The sequence below is a fragment of the Macrobrachium rosenbergii genome, chromosome 12, assembly GCF_040412425.1.
Source record: "Macrobrachium rosenbergii isolate ZJJX-2024 chromosome 12, ASM4041242v1, whole genome shotgun sequence".
NCBI lineage: Eukaryota > Metazoa > Arthropoda > Malacostraca > Decapoda > Palaemonidae > Macrobrachium > Macrobrachium rosenbergii.
In genome coordinates this window covers 90,493,249-90,510,033 of record NC_089752.1, presented here as the reverse complement: position 1 = coordinate 90,510,033, position 16,785 = coordinate 90,493,249, and the positions used below count along the sequence as shown (strand labels likewise).

The 16,785-nt window shown below is 34.4% G+C and overlaps 1 protein-coding gene across 7 annotated transcripts in view; it reads left to right on the top strand.

Annotated features, from left to right (window-relative positions):
• Nucleotides 1-16,785, top strand: part of LOC136843752 (probable G-protein coupled receptor CG31760) — a 1,299,116-nt gene that overhangs the window by 961,604 nt on the left and 320,727 nt on the right. For all 7 annotated transcript variants that reach the window (XM_067112411.1, XM_067112413.1, XM_067112416.1 and 4 more), the window contains one exon: nucleotides 6,492-6,667. In XM_067112411.1, coding sequence (XP_066968512.1) covers nucleotides 6,492-6,667 — 176 coding nt within the window. The remainder of the gene's footprint in view (nucleotides 1-6,491; nucleotides 6,668-16,785) is intronic.

Below are 16,785 nucleotides of genomic sequence, written 5' to 3'. Positions count from 1 at the left end.
TATATATATATATATATAATGAGAAGTTAACAACATGTATATCCATACACGAAAGGTTCAGGTTCATGTGGGTAGGAAAAATAATAAAATAATAAAGGCTGATAAAAAGTTAACTGGATTTTGAATTAATGGTCAAAGGTTATTGAAAATGCTTGTGTAGGTCACTGACGTATTATCTACAGACAATTAGCTTCTTAATGCAGAGTACCAAATAGAACCTATGAATTAAATGTAATGGTTTTCATACTCTCCCTTACTTTTATTTTTTACTATTAATTAATTGGGTGGCATTCCAGAAATCCGCGATCTTTTTTGCCTATATATAGACTTAGAAAGAGAGAATTATCCTTTTGACCCTTAATAGTTTGTTGGTTAAGATGAAGGTGTTTGTTCGGACGGTTTTCTGTACTAGACTGCCTTCCCTTCACGTATTTCATCCACCCAAAGTCTGGCATGGCTTATTGCGTAGGCTATATGATTTGACTGTGATTTCAGCATCTGTAAACCTGAGCTGGAAGGGTGTTGTGCTATGTAAGTCATAGTTCGAGTTTCAAGTTTGTCTCCTCTTTAGTTAATGGGATGTGCAATTTCTTCATTTCCGGACTTTACTGTAAATAATTGATGTATTTCTCTATTTCAGTGGAAACTATTTTACGGCCGAAAGATATTACTTATAATTGCATTTTTAGTTTTCTGTAAAAGAAAACTATTGAGATGGCCTCTTGTCTGTCCGTCTGCACTTTTCTGTCCGCCCTCAGATCTTAAAAATTACTGAGGCTAGAGGGCTGCAAATTGGTATGTTGATCATCCACCCTCCAGTCATCAAACATACCAGATTGCAGCCCTCTAGCCTCAGTAGTTTTTATTTTATTTCAGGTTAAAGTTAGCCAGGATCGTGCGTCTGGCACTGCTATAGTGCCAAAAACACAGGCTGCTACCGTGCCGTGGGTGAAAGTTTCATGGGCCGCGGCTGAGTTTCATGGGTCGTGGCTGAGAGTTTCATACAGCATTATACGCATATTTTACTTGTTATGAATACTCGAGCTTTCTTTTCAATGTCCTCATCTCTCAATTCTTAGTGTTCCTGATGTTGCTGCTCTGCCTTAACTATTCCTTCAGCTATAGGTTTCCTATGCAAGGTCTACAAAATTGTTTCTTCGTATAGCACCAACACGACAGCTAACCCAGATTGTATTACAGCTGAGTTTTTAATGAAATTGTGAAGAACCGTGCAATTCAATTTTGGTTTTTCAAATATTCTTAAAAAATAACTCGTGGATAATCACACTAGCAACAAAGTCAATAAGAACTCTTTTTATCTTCAGAGACATTGAAGTAATTATTTTTATATGTATGTATAATGAATGTTGACGAAATTAGCATAACGTTTTGTTAACCAAAGGTCCTCCTTATGGATTATTTCTCTTTGTAAAGTCTTCTTCCAGCTTGTTATCGAATCGCTCTATATCTGTTATTGTTGACGATTCAACAATTATTGTTCTTTTCCCAATTGCTTTGTCTTCCTAAAGCTTCTTTTTTCCCGTTCACTCTTTTCCTCATCTTCATCAGTAACCGTCGTTACTGTAAATTTTGTTTATATTCCTCTGCCCTTAATTCCGAGGAATACATACAAAACCTAATGCTTTAAGACAGTGTCCACAGAGTTCTCTTTCCTTCGCCCAACTCCTGCAATCAATTTGGTCACTAGGAAGTCACACCTCTCTCGTTGTTCATGTATTTTAAATTGAGCCGTATTTCTGAGTCCTGTATTATTATTTCAAATCCAAGTTTCTGAAGTTTTATATTGATTTCGTGTGTTCCTGTCTGGAATATTGTTATATTTTCAAGATTTTTGCTTTGTTTTTTGAATGCTGGGTGATTTTTTCACTCTTTATATAGATAACTTTTTCTTTAAGGCAGCTTTGCTTCCGACGCCTTTTTCCATTGATTGATAGCACAACAGTTGAACAAAAGGAGAGCCTGCCAAATAATACCGACCAGGCGCCAACTGATATTGTGCTTGGCGCGTTTTCTTGCGTTCAGTACTTTTCCCCTTTTCTGAAACTCTTTCGAGGTTAGATTCCTTCATTTTTTTCCCACTTTCTCTTTCTCCCCTCGTACTTTTTAATTTTCTGTAAAAGGAAACTAGTGAGATGGCTTTATCTGTCCATCTGCACTTTTTCTCTCCGCCCTCAGATCTTAAAAAACTACTGAGGCTAGAGGGCTGCAAATTGGTATGTTGATCGTCCACCTTTCAATCATCAAACATATCAAATTGCAGCCCTCTGGTCTCAGTAGTTTTTATTTGATTAAGGTTAAGGTTAGCCACGACCGTGAGTCTGGCAACGCTATAGTACAGGACACCATTGGGCCATGGGTGAAAGTTTCATGGGCCGCGGCTCATACAGCATTATACGCTGTACAAGCTCGATTACGCCGAAGTTTACTTGTTTCGTTTTAGTTTTAAATTTAGTTCAGGCCTGGTTAAAGGAAGACGTTGTATTCCTGTCCCATTGGTCTTCTCATATACGAAAAGTTCAGCTTAATGTCAACTTAATGAGACTCGACAACTGAAGGGGATCAGAGTTTGGAGAGCTTTGAAGGAATAAGTCTCTCTCTCTCTCTCTCTCTCTCTCTCTCTCTCTCTCTCTCTCTCTCTCTCTCTCTCTCTCTCTCTTAATCCTACAGAGGCCTCGGTCTTTTTAAATTTTTTTAATTTACTTTCCAAAATCAATCTTCGCTCGCCTAAGACCTCACCCTCAGTTTTCATTGTAGGGCTTAATTAAATGGCCGTCCTCTGTATCATATCTCCTCTCGCAAATTAATACGACCATTTTTCGTAGATGCGCCTCCACCTTTTTCATCCCTTTTAGCCCTTATTTGGGCTTCATTGGAGATCAGGTTCCTTACTCCCCTCTTCCTCCGGATTTGTTTGTGATTAGTTCATTTTAAATTTCTGTTTTCGTTTTACTTTGTACGGAGAGGGTGCATTGGTGCTCATGTTTTCCCTGCTAGAGAGGTTGGTCGGTGAAATGTTTGATTCGTGTTTTAATATCAACTTTTAAATTTCATCTTTGCAAGGTGGTTAAAGACATTCTTAAGCTTAGGGTTGATAAGTTAGTTAAATTTCAGTTTGATAAATAACAGTGAAGTAAATGTTATTGATAGCTTGAATACATTCCAGTGGGATTACCCAAGAGGCCATAGTCTTAAGTAACGTCTCCGAAAAATAGATTGGTCATTTGTGAACAGATAATGGTAGAAAAAGGGCGTATGAGAATGAAAATGACTGGAAACTGACCTGATAAGTAAAGTAACAAAGCTATGTCAGAGAGGCAGTGTATTTTAATCACTGCAGCCATAGTACTGTGCCTCCAGGAAGACGTTCTCAGATTGACCTAACGGCCATCAGCAGTCATGACACAACCGGGAAGCCTGTTCCCTAGGTTAACATTAAAACAAACGCAATACAAAAGATACTGGGCGGTGTGCTATCAAAAGGCTTCATGAGGATAATAAGGATGCTGATGTTGTGGGAAATGGGTTGCTAGAGTTGACTGAGGTCTTGTTTACTGCAAAAATATGTAACCATTTGATGACGTAGGAAAAAATACACTGCTAAATGAAGCTGTGAGATAAAATAAAAATCTAGTCAGTTTAGATTCCTCGTGATCATTTGCCAAGAACTGTAACGCTCTTCAGTTATAGCTATGAACGTCATGTGATTCATTGAGATAATTAACAAATAACATTTTAAAAGCGATAAAACTTCAGGGTTCATTACCATGAAGAAGTGCCAAGTAACCTCGAAATTTATTCGGTTTTTGTTTTATAAAATTTATGTCGTGGGTTTCCTTTGATGAAGTAGAAGAAACGATGGCTATTTATAATATTTGTTTTCAGATATATCTACTAAATTAGTTATCACTTATTGCAAAATAACCATTGACTATTTCAATTAAGCGGTAAACTCAGATGAAATTAACATTATAGCTCCTCTTATCTTTTTCGAATTACAAAGAAAAGGATATAATAACTAGATAAATGTTCGAAGGATATAATAACTAGATAAATGTTCGAAACTGGGTATTAGTAAAATTTGATGAGCTCAAATCAGGTGTTATCAGAAAAAATCATTCTTCGGAATCGGTAAATACCTTGAATGAGAGACAAGGTGAAGATCGAGATGTTTATATAATTTGTAAGTAAGCGAGATGATTAAAAAGACTTTTCCAAAACGAATAAACCCTTCACGTAAATACCGTACAGATATTAAAAAGTATGCTTTCTGTTAAGCAGTGTATAGACGCTAATTATGTTTCGAAGCACATAAATACTCCTTCGCATTTATTTCTTGCCAGAAAGATTTGCAGGAGGTTGCAAAAGCTCTGCACAATGACACAACTTAATTTTGCCTCTATTCCACTCAGCAGATATACAGGAGCTTCATCCGAGCAAATCTTTGTTCTCAATTGTTTGCTTTTAAAGTAAACATCATGAAACATTATAAATTATATTTCTTCCACTAATTTATACAGTCTGCCTTTAATCTTGAAAGTGGTATAGCTCAGGGTGTATCACTTGAAATAATGAACTTTTGATGTGTGTTCTTGTTGCAAAGACTTGGCGTTACATTTACATTTTACCTGATAATGTACGTAGCTATTTCATGATTATTTTGTTGTTTCGGACTGTTGATTTTGAACAATTGTCTTCGATGGGCGTGTATATGTGCTACTGGAAGTCTTCAAGCATGAATTACCAACCTTTGTGCTTTTGTGCAGAAGTCGATGCTGCCATGAGTTAGCCAAGGTACCGGCTCTTTTAAGCTATATTTGAATAAGAATCACGCCACATCGAAGAGGTCATAGGACACCTACTGTAGGTTTTACTAACAGTCAAGCAATAAAGGTATATCCGCTTTGTTACTGATAATGTATTTTTGCGGAACTACAGAATCGGCCATTTCTTGTAGATAATCATTCAGAAAAACTTAAAAGCTTGTACTCAAGAACTGGTAGGCATATATTGATTATTCATAATCGGCCTTGTCACTTTTCACGGGTTTAAAGTGAACTTGCCTGATAAAAAGAAAAAAAAAATCATAATACCTGTTTTATCGAGGTATTGTTAGTTAAACATTAATATTTACAGCCTTTTAACTAACTGTCTCCGGGAGACAAAGGGATCAAATTCCATGATATTCTTAGGAAGTGACTGAACACATTTTGCTCTTTCCTTGAAAGCATTTTACTCGTTTTGAACCCCATTTTTAGTTTTCTGTAAAAGTAAACTATTGCGCCGGCTTTGTTTGTCCGTCAACAGTTTTTCTGTCCGCCATCAGATCTTAAAAACTAAGGAGGCTAGAGGGCTGCAATAATTGGTATGTTGGTCATCCACCCTCCAATCATTAAACATAAAATTGTATCCCTCTAGCCTCAGTAGTTTTTATTTTATTTAAGGCTAAAGTTAGCCATGATTGTGCGTCTAGCATCGCTATAGGTGCCAACAACACAGGCCACCACCGGGCCGTGGCTGAAAGTTTCATGAGACCATCGACAGATGGTGGCCTTGATTATACGTTGTTCAGAAAACTCGATTGCGCCGAAGAGACTTCAACCTATTTTTTACTTGTTTTTTTACATGACCAAAACACTACGTATTTTTTTATCAGATTTTTTTTTTTGTCTAACCATTAACCCTTTCTAATCTGGCTCCGCATGCACAAGGCAAACCATATTCATCTCAGCAACTTTGATCTCTTTATCATTTATTTGCATTCAGCAAATATGCCTCTCTTGTAGAGAAGTGAATTGGTTCAGCGTTCCTTGTTTTGAAATATATACGATAACTTTTGAAAAATTAAATTAACCACAGTGTGCCGCTGGAATGAAGGAGCCTTATCCCTCCCATTTATTCAGAAATTGTAAGGGAGCTGCCTTTGAATGTTTTATCATATTTTACTCTGTTCGTACATTGTTAAATTTTATGTGCACGAAACTTTTTAATTCAGTCTCACCAAAGTGGTGATTTTCAACGAACTTATATTCGCTATTTCCTTAAAAAAAATCCCTGCACTCCGCTTATGCATACGCCTCGGGAAATTACAAGGAAAGTCGCCCACCACCCCCATAAAAAATGTACAGTGGTGCATGGCTCTCTGAATTTTAGTCTTCTTGAAATCTCCAAAAACATTGCCATTAATAACATAGCGGGGAATACTGTTATTGTGAAGAGCAGTAATGATTAAATTAGCACAGAGGTGAATAAATTTTTCGTCAAACATATTTAAGGAAGATTGTTAGGTATCTAACATACGTTTATTTTCTTTGAAACTATTTATGTTTAATATGCTTTGTCAAGCTGGAGTGCTCAGAAATGACAATTTTTTTATATATATAAATACTGTGAAATATGAATTGCATGTCATTGACAAGACTGACATTTAACAAAAATTTGACTGTTGTATAACAACCATCTCTTTTGACCAGGACTGTTGGAGACGATGGTGAGTAACCTGCTGCTGTCTGACGAAGAGATCGAGGCTGCACGGGTCCTGGTGAAGAACGAAGCCACTCGGTTACCTGAGTCCCTCACTCACGCCCGTGCAAATCGCTCTCAGTTCCCGCCCACGCAAGACCCGCCGAAGGCCACCACGGACACTCAGGTTTGTGTTTAGCTTCATTGTTCACGTTATTTATTGAGTGGTGTTTCTCTTAGCATTGCTCTGATCAGGTGTTATTACCTGCAACCATGATGGCTGTAACAGTGAGTACCAGTGGCTTGAAACGTTAATGCATTTTCCCAAGGCTGACTTGGGTCTAGTAAAGAGTTGGTAACCCTTCGAGTAAGTACGTCCAACGGTTATTGAATGTTTATGGTGGACGGAGGGGAGAACGGAAAGGTAGGAAACGTTCTGAGGCTTTAAGTAAATCTGACATGACTGTGGAAACGATGACAGAGGGAGTTAAATTATCCTGTCATAAAGTTCACTGGCAGGAGACTTCCTGTACATAGTTGATGTAGCATGTAAATTTTACCTTCTTAGAACCTGAACTGCGGTATACAAATACATTCCTATTTTTAATATGTCGTTGTGGAAAAAATTATAAAAAAAATAGTTGGGGGCTGACACAAAAACTTATAACTTCCACGCGACCCATCTATATCCAGGTCTGTGCCTGTGTACGCGCTTGTGTTTGGGGAAGGGGGCGAGGTTGCGGTTAGAAGTCCAGGCTGGGTGTATTTGCAACGTTAATAAAATGAAAACGTGAAAGGCGTTTGGGCAAAGACGAAGTCACCGCTGAGATAGAAAATAATCCAGTAACTCTGAAAATCTTTCTATTTTAATGTTGATCTTAAATGGAATAAGAAATTACACATTTTCGGGTTTCTAAGTGGTGACGTTTTTAGCAGGTGAATTTTCACAAACCAACATCTACATCATATAAATAATCTCAGCATTCTCATTATTGCCTCTATATCCTTTTAATTATAAACACTCTGTAGACCTAATATGCCAAATGTAGGTGACCCGTTTCTCTTTGTAACAAGTAGGAGAGTATAAAGGTGTCAGGAATGGGTAGGATTACTAGTAAGGTGCTCCATTATAGTAGCAAGTGTAATTTGGCGGTTTCTACTCGATGGAAAGGTTTCAGAGGAATAGGCCCGTTGAATTTATATCAAAGGGTGAATGAAAGTGCAGAGCGTATGATCACTACAGGTATACCCGCGGACGTAAAGAAAAGGTTTGATTGACAGAAAATGAGGAGAGCGACGAAGGCTAAAAGGAGGTCTAGACTGAACAAGCATGAAAATGTGGATCATTTTCATTGCACAGAACAGGTAAGCGGAGAGTTTGATGGATGTCAAGGAAAATGGATGCGACGTTTATGAACAGGATGAATAATGATGGTAGAATAAGAGAAGATAGTCGTCTATATCATTTTGAAACTTGTGATGAAAGAGAAGATTTATGAAAGTCGTCAGTGCCATTTTGAAACTTGTGATGAAAGAGAATTTTTATGGAAGTCGTCTATATAATTTTGAAACGTGGTGAAAGAGAAGATTTATGAAAGTCGTCAGTGCCATTTTGAAACTTGTGATGAAAGAGAATTTTTATGGAAGTCGTCTATATAATTTTGAAACGTGGTGAAAGAGATTTTTTATGAGAGTCGTCTATACCTTTTTGAAACTTGTGAAAGTCACATATGCCATTTTGAAACTTGTGATGAAAGAGAATTTTTATGAAAGTCATCTATACCATTTTGAAACTTGTGATGAAAGAGGTTTTTTATGAAAGTCGTCTATACTATTTTGAAACTTGTGATGAAAGATATTTTTTATGAAAGTCGTCTATACCATTTTGAAACTTGTGATGAAAGAGAATTGTTATGAAAGTCGTCTATATCATTTTGAAACTTGTGATGAAAGAGAATTGTTATGAAATTCGTCTATACCATTTTGAAACTTGCAGTGAAAGATTTTTTATGAAAGTTGTATATAGCATTTTGAAACTTGTGATGAAAGAGAATTTTTATGAAAGTCGTCTATACCATTTTGAAACTTGTGACGAAAGAGAATTTTTGAAATTTTGAAACTTGTGATGAAAGATTTTTTTACCATTTTAAAACTTGTGATGAAATATTTTTTGAAAGTCTATACCATTTTGAAACTTGTGATGAAAGAGAATTATTATGAAAGTCGTCTATACCATTTTGAAACTTGTGATGAAAGAATTTTTATGAAAGTCGTCTATATCATTTTGAAACTTGTAATGAAAGAAAATTTTTATGAAAGTCGTCTGTACTATTTTTTTGAATTTTTATGAAAATTGCCAATACCATTTTGAAACTTAATGAAGAGTTGTCAATACCGTTTTGAAACTTCTGATATGGAAGTCGTCAATACCGTTATAAAACTTTTAATGAAAGAGAGGTTTTATGAAAGCCCTCAATATCCTTTTGAAACTTTGGATAAATGAAAAATTTAATGAAAGTCGTTTAAACCATTCTGAAACTTGCGAAGAAAGAGAAGTTTTATGAATGTTGTCAATACCATTGTGAAACTTTGATGAAAGGGAAGCTTTAAAAGTCATCAATACCATTTTCAAATTTATGAGAAGTTTTATGAAAGTCTTTAATACCTTTTGAGACTTGTAATGAAAGAAAAGTTTTTGAGTTAACATTTTGATGTTGAAAGAGATTTTTATGAAAGTTCTGTACCATTTTGAAACTTGTGATGAAGATTTTTATGAAGGTGTCATACCGTTTTGAAACTTGTGATGAAAGAGATTTTTTTTGAAAGTTGTCTAAACCATTTTGAAACTTGTGATGAAAAAGAATTGTTATGAAAGTCGTCTATACCATTTTGGAACTTGCAATGAAAGATTTTTTATGAAAGTTGTCTATATCATTTTGAAACTTGTAATGAAAGGGAATTTTTATGAAAGTCGTCTATACTATTTTGAAACGTGTGATTGAGAATTAAATGGAAGTCGTCTATACAATTTTGAAACTTGTGATAAAAAATTTTTTTAAAGTCATTTATAAACCATTTTGAAACTTGATGAAAAAGAAAGAAAGTCAATACCGTTTTTTGATGAAAAGAAATGAAAGTTGTCAAACCGTTTTGAAACTTCTGATGAAAAGAAGTTGTATGAAAGTCGTCAAAGTTATAAAACTTTTAATGAAAGAGAGGTTTTATGAAAGCCCTCAATATCATTTTGAAACTTTGGATAAATGAAAAGTCTAATGAAAGTCATTTAAACCATTTTGAAACTTGCGAAGAAAGAGAAGTTTTATGAATGTTGTCAATACCATTGTGAAGCTTGTGATGAAAGAGAAGCTTTATAAAAGTCATCAATACCGTTTCCAAATTTGTGATGAAATAGAAGCTTTATGAAAGTCTTCAGTACCTTTTTGAGACTTGTAATGACAGTAAAGTTTTATGAAAATTATCAATACCTTTGTGAAATTTGTGATGAAAGAGATTTTTTATGAGAGTCGTCTATACCATTTTGAAACGTGATGAAAGAGATTTTTATGAAAGTTGTCTATGCAGTTTTGAAACTTGTGATGAAAGATATTTTTTATGAAAGTCGTCTATACCATTTTGAAACTTGTGATGAAAGAGAATTGTTATGAAAGTCGTCTGAACCATTTTGAAACTTGTGATGAAAGAGAATTGTTATGAAAGTCATCTATACCATTTTGAAACTTGTGATGAAAGAGAACAGTTATTTAAGTAGTCTATACCATTTTGAAACTTGTGATGAAAGAGATTTTTTATGAAAGTTGTCTATACCATTTTGAAACTTGTGATGAAAGAGAATTTTTATGAAAGTCGTCTATACCATTTTGAAACTTGTGATGAAAGAGAATTTTTATGGAAGTCGTCTATACAATTTTGAAACTTGTGATGAATGAAAATTTTTATGAAAGCCGTCTAAACTATTTCGAAACTTGATGAAAAAGAATTTTTATGAAAATTGCCAATACCATTTTGAAACTTAATGAAAAAGAATTTTTATGAAAGTTGTCAATACTGTTTTGAAACTTCTGATGAAAGAGAAGTTATATAAAAGTCGTCAATACCGTTATAAAACTTTTAATGAAAGAGAGGTTTTATGAAAGCCCTCAATATCCTTTTGAAACTTTGAATAAATGAAAAGTTTAATGAAAGTTGTCTAAACCGTTTTGAAACTTGCGAAGAAAGAGAAGTTTTACGAATAATGTCAATACCATTGTGATACTTGTGATGAAAGAGAAGCTTTATAAAAGTCATCAATACCGTTTTCAAATTTGTGATGAAAGAGAAGTTTTATGAAAGTCTTCAATACCTTTTTGAGACTTGTAATGAAGAAAAGTTTTATGAAAGTTATCAATACCATTGTGAAACTTGTGATGAAAGAGAAGTTTTATGAAAGTCGTGAATACCGTTTTGAAACTTGGGATAAAAAAGAAGTTTTATGAAAGTCGTCAATGCAGTTTTGAAACTTGTGATGAAAGAGAAGTTATATGAAAGTTGTCAATACATTTTTAAGACTTGTAATGAAAGAGATTTTTTATGAATGTCATCAATAACACTGTGAAATTTGTGATGAAAGAGAAGTTTTATGAAAGTCGCTAATACTGATTTAAATCTTGTGATGAAAGAGAAGTTTTATGGAAGTCGCCAATGCAGTTTTGAAACTTGTGATGAATAAGAACTTTTATGAAAGTCGTCAATACCATTTTGAAATTTGTGATAAAAAGAAATTTTATGAAAGCTGTCAGTGTCATTTTTAAACTTGTTATGGAAAAGATGTTTTATGAAAGTTGTCAATATAGTTTCGAAACATTGTGATGAAATCTGTTTTATGAAAGTCGTCAACACCACTTTGAAACTGGATGAATGAGAATTTGTATGAAAGTTGTCAATACCGTTGTGAAACTTGTGATGAAAGAGAAATTTTATGAAAGTCGTTAATAATGTGAAATTTGTGATGAAAGAGATATTTTATCAAGTTTGTCATACCATTTTGAAACTTTGGATGAAAGGTATGTTAAATGAAAGTTGTGTATCCTATTTTGAAACTTGTGATGAAAATGACTTTATGGAAGTCGTCAATACCGTTTTGAAACTTGTGATGAAAGAGATGTTTTATGAAAGTTGTCAATACCATTTTGAAACTTGTGATGAGAAAGAAATTTGATGAAAGTCTCAATTTTGTTTTAAAACTTGTGATGAAGATAGAGATATTATGAGAGTCATCAATGCTGTTTTGAAATTTTTATGAAAGAGAGGTTTTGTGAAAGTTATCTGTACCATTTTGAAACTCTGGATGAAAGAGATGCTACATGAATGTCGTCAATATCCTTTTGACACTTGTGATGAGAGCGAAGTTTGATAAAAGTTTTAAATTCCTTTTTGAAACTTGTGATGAAAGAGATGTTTTATGAAAGTCGTCAGCACCGTTTTGAAACTTTGGATGAAAGCTGTCAATATCGATGGGAAACTTGTGATGAAAGAGAAAGTCATCAATAATGTTGTGAATCTTGTGATGAGAGAGATGTTTTATGAAATTCGTCAATACCGTTTTGAAACTTTGGGTGAAAGATATGTTTTTTGAAAGTAATGTATCCCATTTTGACACTTGTGACGAAAGAGAAACTTTATGAAAGTCGTCAATAGCGTTGTGAAACTTGTGATGAAAGAGACGTTTTAAGAAAGTCGTCAGCACCGTTTTGGAACTTTGGATGAAAGAGAATTTGTATGAAAGCTGTCAATATCGATGTGAAACTTGTGATGAAAGAGAAATTTTATGAAAGTCATCAACAAAGTTGTGAATCTTGTGATGAGAGAGATGTTTTATGAAATTCGTGAGTACCATTTTTAAACTTGGGTGAAAGAGATGTTTTTTGAAAGTCATGTATCCCATTTTGAAACTTGTGATGAAAGAGAAACTTTATGAAAGTCGTCAATGCCGTTGTGAAACTTGTGATGGAAGAGATGTTTTATGAAAGTCGCCAATACTGTTTTAAAACTTGTGACGAAAGAGATGTTTTATGAAAGTCGTCACTAACGTTTTAAAACTTGTGAAGAAAGGGAAGTTTTATGAAAGTACTCATGCGCCAGCCTGTTCAATATTTGGAAGGACAGAAAGACTGAGTGAGGAATGGAAAGAGGGGATTTGTGGATAAGTGGTAGAGAGCGACATATGCATAATGTTTGCGAGGATAAAATGTGGAATTTTGATAGTGACGAGATAAAGGAACGGAAGAATAGTGTTTTGGAAGTGAATTGCAAGAGGAGAAACTGGGAAGAGAACGATGGAGAATGTCTGTATGACGTCAATTGGAACCCGAAGTAAATGGTGAAGCTTCAACTTATCTGTCGCATGGTAACAATAAGAACTTTCCCATATCTCGTTTGCAGTGCTTATCAACAGAATATTGCATTCGGTTTAGACTGATCGTTAACAGGAATAACTAATAAAGTGAAAAAAAATTTTGCTCATCATTACACGATTTTTTATTAGCGATTATAATCTTCATATCCATCATAACAGCTCAGCTACTGAATAGATTCATTTTCCTAGATATTTAGAAAAATAACAGAGCAAACATTGTCATCTTAGAGTTACACATTATTTGTATATTAATCTTTGTCACTACAAATAGTAATTTACAAAGGTTTTCCTTGGGATATAAACAGTTGAACTGCTTCTTATTTATAGAACAAGTAGCAGTGACATTTTCAGTGAAATGTAAAGAACTACGCTGAAGATAATTTTTATAAAATGCAAGAAAGTGACTGTAACATTCATTTGGATGTAGTCATACTGATATAACCTATGCCCAAATGATACAAACACGTTCACCTTTATATCTAATTACAGGGCACCATGGTGTCCTTCGAGAATGCACAACGGGTTTTCCATAGCAACACACGCATAATAGACATCACATGTGTTCTCGTGTGCGTCAGCGCATGTATTTTGTCTTCTCAGAAATCACTGATTAACCAGAGATTATATTTCCCTCGATTCTAGTTATACTAATAACATCTTGATTGGATAGTCGTGCCACTCTGGAAATGACTGCAAATCTCATCCTCATCTCGCAAGATTACTCGACGAGGGAGAACAGAATTCTCATCTTGTTCAGATCCTTGGTTCAAAGAACGCACAGCAGAATCTTGTTTCTTTTCGTATCAGAATTCTTAAGAGGCTTCACACTAGCCTGATATCTGGCGACTTTTAATATTCTGCCATCAAGCTGTACCCCAAGCAGCCAGTATATTTTGCGTAGTGGTGGAAAATTGAAACCCTTCATATTAGTCTCGGCAAAATTAGATGGGACGATTCATAAGGCACAAACATTTCTCCTATTTATTTACAGGGGTGAATGCTTCGTTTAATACGTGAATCTTTTTATTGCTCCTTGGTAAATTTTCATACGGCCGCATTTAACGTGGTGTGTTTGATGTCTTTGCGTCCGTATGTCAGATCTCTTTAATTTCCGTTTGTACGCGTGATCTTGACCTTGCGTCTTCATTTTCAAAGCTTGAGTATGGTTTTATGTAGTCCACCCATTATTTGTGTTCTTTATATTGGCTAGGTTTATATACCTGCAGGTCGTATCACAGTTTGTTATGGTGTTGACGCCCTTATGTATCTCATCTTGCCCCCCTGTTTTTTTTACATTCATTGTCGTAAAATTACATCTCTAGTCGGAAATTTTTGAAACTAATTAAGTAATCAACTTTCCTCAAAATTGTTTTGCTGATCTTCTAGACCGCAAGCAACATAAAGAAGAGAGAGAGAGAGAGAGAGAGAGAGAGAGAGAGAGAGAGAGAGAGAGAGAGAGAGAGAATGTTTGATGTGTGAATAGAGATTTGGTAAAACCCACTTATCAGAGCTCAGGAGATTGGGAAGCTCTGTTTGAGCACTTGGTACTTGGACACTGGTAATGGAATTCACATGCAACATTTGCAAAGAGCAGCAAGTTACACAGGTTGCATTACAGGCAGGGGTCAGCTTCTAACACATTTCATGGTAGGTTTTCAACTGGAGTTAGAAATATCGTTTTTAAAACATTTTAGGACGTTTTTAAAAAAATTGAGATCATGAAATTCTCTTGAAAATAAGATACTAAGAAAAGGTAGTGCTGTAGAGGAGAAAGACACCAGCTGCAGCATAATGCCGTGAATGATTTTTTAGAACACTTCATCAGAACAATTAGCCTACTAAGTGGCAAAACAGTTTTCCTTCTTTGTTAATGCCATAATTTCCAGAACCATGAGTAAAAATTGCCACCTGCATTCAGAGCTAGAAAAATGTTGCCCTACCTGTGTGCACTAGCAAATTAATATCCTAGTACCTGCATTTAGCTGTTATTTTCTAATTAATAGACCATCGATTTGACTTGTATTTACTGTGGATACATGTACAGTAAGCCTCATAAATATAGGGTTTAAACAAACCAGCTGGAAATAGAACTTTGTCTTTATTGTTTACTACAAATAGTTTGGTCTGTTCTGTTAAAAAGTGCTACCATGTGCATCAGTATTGTTGGACACATAATTTATGCCAAAGTTGAGAGAAAGCTCTGCCTCTTGCCATATATTGAAGTGCTTCCAATGAAACATTTTTGAATGTTCCAAAGAGTTTCGTTCAGGACCAGAGCTTTTCAATATGCAGGATTTTATACTTTTTTCAATTCATTACTTTATTTTATCTATTCCTTAAAAATAATTCCTTGTTAATAGATTAATTCTGATTTTTTTCTTGTTAAGGAACAACTTTTCGTGTTCAATGGACAATCAAATGTTCAGTTATCGTGGCACTGATTAACACTTCGGTTCACAATCTCCATCCGTCAAAATAGACCAGTTGAGAGCATGGAAATCAATTATTAATGCGGTTTTATTTTCATAGCTTAAATCCATAAAGGAGATTCATCAGAGAAATAGAATTCATATTAACTTATTAAACTTCATTAACTAACTAAGTTTCTCGTTATGAGCGTAACTAGGGTAGAGGTTCACTTCAAATTCACCTTTTGTCTGAGTGATTTCAGAATCAGTTTTATGCGAGAACACCAAGATTATAAATCAGATACGAGTAACGTGAATTTAATAATTTCGTTTACTGAAGGCATGCCTTCGGTGCTGAAGGCCAATCAATATTAAAAAAAAACTATACAATATAGCAAATATTTTTTCAATGACACTGATACTGGGTGGTGAAAAGAAGAGCACCTTTTCAAAATCTGCTTTCCTTATACAACTCCCTATGCGAGTCAAATTCTCCTTCCAAGTCTTGATTTATATTCAGTCCTAAGCTGTATTTCATCATCGCGCTTCGAAAAGACACTTTATGAGGATATGGCCCAATCTACCCACTCCTCTGCTCGCTTTCCACTCCAACTTTTCGGTTCTTTTTGATGATATAGAGGTTCAGTCCCTCTCACACTCTTCAAAATTTTAGGGATTCAAATGGCTTTGTACCTGTTTTGGAAAATAGATTTTTCATATGCAAAATCTTGGCATATGAAATTTGGTTTTCGTGGCGTTAATGCTTTTTTTCATTTCTTGAGCTGTTTATATGAATATGTATGTTTGTATGTATATACAGTATATTATAAAAATACTATAATCTATATATATATATATATATATATATATATATATATATATATATATATATATATATACATATATACATATATATACACACACATATATATATATATATATATATATATATATATATATATATATATATATATATATATATATATACTATATATATAAATATATGAATATATGCATACTATATATATAAATACATGAATATACACATATATGTATATACATGTATATAAACAGAAATACAAACATACATATTCATATAAACAACTCCAGATAAAAAAAATTAACGCCACACACACATATATACATATATATATATATATATATATATATATATATATATATATATATATATATATATATATATATATATATATATATATATATATATAATCATGAAGCTACAAATGTCGCTTAATATCAAATTCATGCTACCTCGGGAATATCTCCGATGGAGAATTGTCGCCGAAGGGGAATTTATATAAGTGATAAATGAATTAGTACCACTGGGACACGAACCCTCGACACGGAACCTATTCAGCGACTCCAGTTGACGCTACCACCGCGCTATCAAGAGAGGTATAAGTCTTTGCCGAGTCTGCTGTACTGTTTTTACCCGTCGTGAGCGGGGAAATTGTACTTAGCCTC